The 8,232-nt window shown below is 30.8% G+C and overlaps 1 protein-coding gene and 1 pseudogene across 1 annotated transcript; one reads left to right on the top strand and one right to left on the bottom strand.

The window, feature by feature from the left end:
- LOC105624311 overlaps window positions 1-2,230 on the bottom strand; it is a 10,509-nt pseudogene extending 8,279 nt beyond the window's left edge.
- Window positions 2,231-3,976: 1,746 nt separating this feature from the next.
- LOC105624310 (protein CutA homolog) lies at window positions 3,977-6,968 on the top strand. Its single transcript, XM_012205670.1, has 6 exons — window positions 3,977-4,131; window positions 4,223-4,282; window positions 6,421-6,466; window positions 6,547-6,596; window positions 6,667-6,709; window positions 6,897-6,968. The coding sequence occupies exons 1-6, from the start codon at window positions 3,977-3,979 to the stop codon at window positions 6,966-6,968; spliced, it is 426 nt and encodes a 141-aa protein (XP_012061060.1).
- The last annotated feature ends 1,264 nt before the right edge of the window (window positions 6,969-8,232 follow it).

The following is an 8,232-nucleotide window of genomic DNA, read 5'->3' as shown; positions in this document are numbered from 1 at the left end:
TACTACTACTACACACACACACACACACACACACACACACACACACACACACACACACACACACACACACACAAAATAAAAAAAGCCAATATTAAGATTTTATAATAAAAAAAAGCTGATACTGTGTTGTTATCAAGAATCGATCTTAGTCGGCAGATCTTGGATTCGATCCCTCTCACATATATTATTTTCGATTCACATTTTACGTAAGATAAAGGCATAAATAGGCGCAGAATGGTTCGCCGCTCAGTGCGATTGACTCGTGATCTGTGAATCCGGGTTCAATCCTACCTGCGCCCCACATATATAATTTTTCGCGTTCGCCGTTCGGATTCGGCGTTAAACTGTAGGTCCTTTCGGGTATTGACAAACACTAAGGAATAAGAATGCAAAAAAAATAAGTTCTTCGAATGCTTTCTTCTCGTTATTTTGGATATCTAAGCGCATAAAATAACATCAAATTAAAGACTCAAAGTTTGTAATTTAAATAAAAAAATAATTAATACAATGTTCATACACAAAAAAATTCACCTAACATCTTTTCATATATCACTTTTAATTTATTTCGCTTTTCATCGTCGATTTCGGGACAAGAATCGAAATCTTGTAAAACTTGCTTGAATTCATCAAGTAATAACGATATAGTAAATCTGATTTTTTCCCGAACTTGTTCAGCCATCTCCGCTCGTTCGTGCATAACTACGATTTCTCCTAAATTCGAATTCAACTTTTCCGTCATATCTCTAAACTTTTGTTGTAATACACTATATCTCTCCTCGAATGCCTCGTACCTCTTCGTATGCCTTCGGACATGTTATGCCAAATTTCTGATTCGCAAGAGCCAGCCGCAGTTCTTGAACTAATGTGATCAACCGATTAATCTCTGCTACTTCCTTGGTTCACAATTAGCTTATTCTTTATCTTGCGTGCGCGATCCGCATATCTCAATGTACTAAGAGTTTCATTCAAGTTATAATCTGCAAATATTTTCATAAGTTTTCATAAGTTGATAGATGTTGAATATATGTTAGAATATAAGTAGGCACAATTACTTAGACAGACGAGGGCATAGAAGAGAATAAGAGTGTCTGAATATCAATCAGCAGGACTGACACAAGCAATCATAAGAGTCATGGAATTACCACCCAAGGAATCTTGCAACAATCTTGTAAGTTTATTGTAAGTTTATTATCTCTGTATCCGATATATGTTCCAGAGGCATCATCACCAAGTTGTGAAATAACATTCTCCAAAGCCAATAATCCCTTGTTTATATTCACACTTTCTTTAAATTGTTCTCCAATTGTTCGAGTTTTTTTACTACGTTCGGAACCCACTAAACCAAATGAAATTTCGCCACTGTCGCTGTATTCCTGTTTGAAAAGTCGAATTATTTCCATTCTCACACATTTAGTGTCGCAAGCTAGAATAATAGAATAAAAAACAGTAGTAGGAAGCAATATTAGAAAGCAACAATTACTCACGGATCATCTTTCTTTTGCTGATGTATACATAATGTAAATATAGCATGACTACGACTGCTATGTGCATTCATTGCGGTTGCACCCGTTACGCGACCCAGGGAACCTTGGGCCAGACAACGTTTTTAACGTTTCTTGAGCATCTTCAACTGGTTTCTCGTTTATACCGACAATTCTTATATTTTTACCGTCCTCTCTAATATCTACAATGGATTGGTTTTTCTGCTTATCAGACAAAAGATCATACAATTGTTCTTGATACAATTCCATGAATGCTATTACTTTGAAATTTCAATCTTCCTTAGATTTAATTATTTCAAATATATCATATATAGCTCTTGGTATAATACCCTTTTCTTCCACACCTGTATAATTGGTACCTATGGAATGGGTTTTGCCACTTCTAGTCTGTCCATATGCTAATATTGTAACATTATAGCCTACAAAATTATTTATCTTTAATGTAATACAAACGCAACATTGTATCTAAAAAATATAAAGATTTGAAAAAATATGAAATATTTACCTCGAAAAATATTATCTATGAGTCGTTTAATCGCTATGTTATAAAAATCTTCCTGTCCAATGTGAGGAGGAAACGCATAATTGTATGTGACTTTGTCAGTATTGCGTATACAGACTTGCGGTTCTCCAAGTATAACATCTAAACATGTTTGGCAACCTTTTTCAAGTTCATTGTCTATTAATGGACGGATACGTAGAGAAACGCTAACCATATTATCACACATCTGCAATAACAATGTTACATTAAATATACATTAAATAAATTGGAAATACAGCATAGAGGCATTATATCACATCCATTATACCGTTATTATATATTTAACAATATTTTTTGAGATTCATACACAATTCACATTTTAATGAAAAATAAAATTATTTTTGAGTTATCAAGGCAATATATATACAAACACACATCCGTTTATTCAATACATAAGAGTCAAACTTGAAAGTCCAATTTAAGATAAATACATACAATTATTGAAAATAATATCAAAAGTTAGTAACAAGATTAAGAATATATGCTGTAATTCAGAAGTTGAAAGCTTTTAAACATCAACCAATAAGTGGAGTCTTAAAAAAAAACATTTACACATTTTGTTATGCCAATAATATCAAATATTCGTCTAAACATTCATAACACCTTGTCTGGCTGTGCAACTTTCAATATTTCTAAGTCTCAAATGGAGGGATTCAGTCAATAGGATGTCTCTTTTGTCAAATAAAAATAACCACATCCATTAATAAGAAAAAAGATTTTACAAGAAAAAAGAATTTATAAGAAAATTACTTTAATTACATTTATATTCTTTTTAAAACGAGAATCGTTGCACAAATTTTGTTATTATTGGATAGTCAAAGTACCTACTTTTACAAGATTATCAAAAATTTTTTACGGTATAATGGGTGTGATATAATGCCTCTATGTTGTATTTCCAATTTATTTAATGTATATTTAATGTAACATTGTTATTGCAGATGTGTGATAATACGGTTAGCGTTTCTCTATCCGTCCATTAATAGACAATGAATTTGAAAAAGGTTGCCAAACATGTTTAAATGTTACACTTGGAGAACCGCAAGTCTGTATACGCAATACTGACAAAGTGTTCACATTATCGTACTTACCGTTCATACAATCTCTCGACTCACCATCGGAATATAAAAAAATCTAAAAAAATTATACACAACTCACGGAGAACTACGAGACATCATATATACATTTCTTCTTTTAGTAATATCTAATTATTTAGTTTATAATTAGTTATACCAGCCTACCTTTCAGCGAAAGTCAATACAATTAAATATTACGCACATATGTGTAACAAAAGTTTTCCGACTTCAAACTGTTGACAACACGCGGGCTGCTTTCCGTTTCACGCATGATACAACATTTATCCTTGTTTAACATTCAGTGAATAACAAGGATAAATGATGCATCATGCCAGAGAGAAAACCGCATGCGCTGATCATGCGCATCATGCTAGATGCAGCCACGGTATTGACATTAAGGCGTCTTTACATGGTGACGTCAAACGTTAATAATTTTACTGAAATTGAATTTAATGTACGAGATACGCTAATAGTGGAATCTTGTTTACACTGTATAATGTAAAATATAATGTAAATATAAAAGACCCCGCACAAAATCATAGGATTTTTTGGCCCTTGATAAAATTGGCTAAAATTTTAGTACATATTATATTATAATCTTATCTTATTATAATCTGAAAATATACAAATCAAATTGAGATGTGAAGCAATTCTAATTTCCAATAGAATATATAGAAAGCAACAATAAGGATGTACTTTGCAAAAAATGGAAGTTTTATTCTTCCATTATGGCAACACTGATATCCACGTAACCCACGTGATCTCTACATATATATATCGATCGGCGTTCGATCGAAGTTAGTCGAATCAACTCAGTAATAAAATCTAGTTACTGGCTTTCTGTGACAAACAATTGGTAAATGACGCGAGCCTCTCTCGTGACTGTGTTGATGCTACTTTGCATAGCACGGAGTATCCGTTCCCAGATTTACCAAAACATGTCGAGTCTCGCTGGCGTGCATTCTGTGGCGTACGTTACTGTGCCAGACGACGCAGTTGCAAAAAGATTAGCACGGTAAGAGTAACACTAGAAAATAATAAAAATTATTGTTATGCCTCGATGAGAAGTGTTCCTTTAATGCGTTCTCTTTTTTTTTTTCATAAAGAGGTCTAGTCGAAAACAAGCTCGCTGCCTGTGTTAACATCATCCCGCGACTCACGTCCATGTAAGTTTTTCTTGTATTTATTGTTCAATTTATATTTGGACTAGGATTGTGTTTAAAATAGTGATCTCTTTTTCATGTGTATCTAAATAAATACATGATTTGAAGGACATGTATTTACATTATCTGTGTATCTCAATATATGGGCACGTGTATTGCAATATAAAGGTACCACGTGTTTAGCGTCCATATTATGAACCGAAACTCAAGCCAGATCTCGAATCATGAACATTTCAGTAAACATTTGGGTAAATGTTTACTGAAAAGTCTCCAGTTCATTCAAATTTTGATAAAAAAAAACTCAATCGATGTATTTTCTTATGAAAATGAAGAATCTACAAAAAAAACAAGTGTTGCTTTGTCCCGCGAGATATTTTAAATTAAAGTTGACGACTACGCAGATTAGGAAATCACGCAACACTGCTTCAAAACAAATTATCGGAATTTTAACCCAATGTAACCCAATGTAAACAATGAGATGTGCAGACAGTAAGGCTGGATTCATATCTTGACGGAAAAGCAGAAAGCGGAAAAGCGGGAAGCCAATCGGATCAGCTTACAACTAATGTAGAACCGGCTTTAATTCTTAATAAACATGGTTTTTAGCACCCTTGTATTAAATATTATTTGTAATATTACACATTATAATATACAGGATGATATAGTATAATATGTATATTATCCGTATATTATAAAAAATATTTTCCTATATAATAAATTATAGTTTTTTTTTAAGACAATAGCAATAACAAAATGCATTGTTTAAAATGTACTATAGCTTTAATTTATAGCCATTCTTGCACATTAAAAAAACATCACTTTCAGATAACTCAATAACTAAATTTTTGGATAGCCCACACTGAATTATTCTTCTTCTTGTAATTTCTTTCTTCTTTTGTAATTTGGAATGTCAACTTTAAGATATTGAAACATATTTTTGTTTTAGAGTTTTACATTTTTGCATGAAAAAGTATTTTTCTTCAATTACTACTTTAATAATATTTTTAATTACACTACTGTAATAATATTACAAATTAAATTAAATTGAGCAACAAGCAATTTTTAATAATTTGATGTTCAATCTATATTAGAAAGATGTTAATCAGCTGAAAAACTGTAAATAAACTGCCTCGGTAGTCTAAAAGCTTAAGACTCGTATGAAATGCAAGAAATCCGGTTTCAACTCCTGGCCAAGGTAATTTTTTTTCGCAGTAAATTTATTTACAGTTTTTCAATATATAAACATCTTTTTAATAAAATGCCAGATCGAGCATCAAATTATTAAATTGCTTATCAATTTATGATACTATAATATCGTGTGTTCCAAAATAAGATACATTATAAATACAACAATGCTTATATACGTAATCAATTATCAAAATTTTTAGAGTAAACTGTGAACAATAGTGATACATTATGGGCAACATGACGGCAACATGACGGCAACATGTTAGCAATGAATAATTAATCGTTTTACCTTGAGCTCCTTGCTAACAAAATGCTGACAATATGAGTTGTTATCAAGGATTCATGCTGACATATTGCCATCAATTAGCAAGAATTCGAATTGAGTTCAATGCGAATATACATAATGCTGTCTCACTTTGTCCTGAGTTTGTCGAAATTGGTTGCTGTCAGCAAATACACTTTCTATATGCAGTGTATTTAGCTATCTGATTGAATTATTTAAGCATTAAAGATCCAGTTTCGATCATTATAGAGGCTTTAAATTCTTACTTTATGGCATTTATAGAAACAATTTATGGCTCATCAAAGTCTACATTCTTGGTTGCATTATAGATTGTACTAAAAGCTTCCATCTCGCTTATATATTTTTATTTCAATACTTAATACTAAAATTAGGTATATTAACAATCATACAACTTAATTATTTCTTTCTATATTATGTTATCCAATTTATATAATAATTTATACATTGTTTGTGTCTTATGCACATGAAAAAGACTTGCATAAACTTTAACGTAAAAATTTTATTTAAATGTAATCTTGAAATATACAGCACAATCCTAGTTTAGACAGATCGAAAAATTGTTTCTCCAATAGTCTTAGGGAAAACTTCAATCTGTCAAAGACTTTTGATTAAAGAATAAGTATTATATTACCTTCCATTATATTACCAGATACGAATGGGAAGGAAAGATACAAGAAGAGTCTGAACTTTTGCTGGTAAGAAAGATTTATCAAATTTTGTATACATTCAGTCATGCAAATATAAAATTATTATTGATCATCTGTCTACGCTATAGATGATAAAAACTAGGACGGAGAAAGTAAATGCTCTAACAAAATATGTCAAGTGAGTTGAATGTATGACTAATATATCTATTTTTAAAATACGTCAATGTTTATAACTTGATCTTTTTCAGAGAAAATCATCCATATACAATTTGCGAAATAATCTCTTTACCCGTAAGTTAATTTGCGCATTTTATTCTGCTGGAATAGCTTCGTAATACTTTTACAGTTGAGGAGGAGAAAAAAATTGAGACAAAACAATAATTTGATAATGAATAATATAATTGGATGAATACATTGGAATACAAGGCACATAAACTGTATGATTAAAGACACAACTACTTAAACATTTATATTTTAGATACAAAATGGAAACAACGATTATCTGAAGTGGATCAGCGAAGTGATACCATCGCTTGATAAAACCGCTTAAAATAATTAAAATATATATATTCATAATAATGACTATGTTTACACATCTTTAATCGGATTTAATAACATCTGTAGTTTATAAAACTGACCAATCATAGCTATTCTTGAAGAATGGAATGATTGGCCAGTTTTATAACTGCGGATGTTATTAAATCTGATTAAAAATGTGTCATATAAAGGTAGTCAATAATTCATTGATAAGATTGAGATTGGTAAAAACTTCCGATAACCAACTCCCGATTCATTATAAAACTCCGGTAAGAATAAAAAAGAAACTAATCATAACATGCATGTAATAAGATAATATATAGAATGTAACACTTCTGTTAATTATTATATATATTACACAAACAGACAAGAATTTTAAGATCCAGAAACGACAGTATATAATCCCGAAAATTTTTGGCATGCTAAAATCAAATCCGTAGCCCAAATTGCTCCATCATGTCAGGTTTCCAAGATATTTTAAGCTAAAAGTGCTAAAAAGGCCTATTTTGGGCACCTTTAGATTTAAATTTCTCGTAAACGTGATATGATGGAAAAATATGGGTCGAATTCAGCAAAAAATTACGAAAATTACTTATAATTATATATAGATCAGCACAGTAAAATAAAAAAAAATAGATATATTGTAGGAGAGTATGTTCTCCAGCCTCAAGGCACCTACAAATGATATGGCCAATGTATATGCTAACGTTATACTATTCCCTAAATATTGATTACATACTGTTGTTTCTGAGTAAAAAAAAGATGTTTTTTGGCCTGTGTTATTAGACATTCATCAGTCTGCAGTTTTATACACATATAATATTGTGTACCTTCATTACTTATCATGTACTTATGTTATAAAATTTAATTTTTACATAGTGTTTTTCAAGTAAAATACACCAAACCTTCCTACATGATAACCTCTCTTAAGTTAACAATTCTACTTATCAAACAGTAAAATCAACTCAAACTTTTTGAATATATTTAGTACTTTTTTGTATCATTATATATTTATATAAGAATATATTTTGTACTAATTTGTACTGTTAAAAGTAATTTTGTATTAATTCAATCCTATTAATTTCTGATCATAATCTTCTTTTTTTTTATTTTAAAGTGATCCTGCCAACTTGATAATCACTTTTTTCGAAATATGCATAGAGAGGAAGTGCGCCCAGTCGGACCTAAGGTTTTCTCAAAATTGGAAAGAATCGAAAATGAGAATCAGTAATGGCCTTAGTTTACATCGTGCACTTGATACAGGTATTATAATTAAT

The sequence above is a fragment of the Atta cephalotes genome (assembly GCF_000143395.1).
Source record: "Atta cephalotes unplaced genomic scaffold scaffold00075, whole genome shotgun sequence".
Classification (NCBI taxonomy): domain Eukaryota; kingdom Metazoa; phylum Arthropoda; class Insecta; order Hymenoptera; family Formicidae; genus Atta; species Atta cephalotes.
Note: the sequence above shows the minus strand (reverse complement) of the source record. Positions and strands in the feature narration are given on the sequence as shown.

What these genes read in the sequence shown, in the direction of transcription:
- LOC105624310 (XM_012205670.1), top strand. Translation starts at nt 3,977, where the DNA reads ATGACGCGAGCCTCTCTCGTGACTGTGTTGATGCTACTTTGCATAGCA. An exon ending in GTTGCAAAAAGATTAGCACG is followed by an intron (nt 4,132 to 4,222) that starts GTAAGAGTAACA and finishes TTTTTCATAAAG; the next exon opens with AGGTCTAGTCGAAAACAAGC. An exon ending in GCGAAATAATCTCTTTACCC is followed by an intron (nt 6,710 to 6,896) that starts GTAAGTTAATTT and finishes TTTATATTTTAG; the next exon opens with ATACAAAATGGAAACAACGA.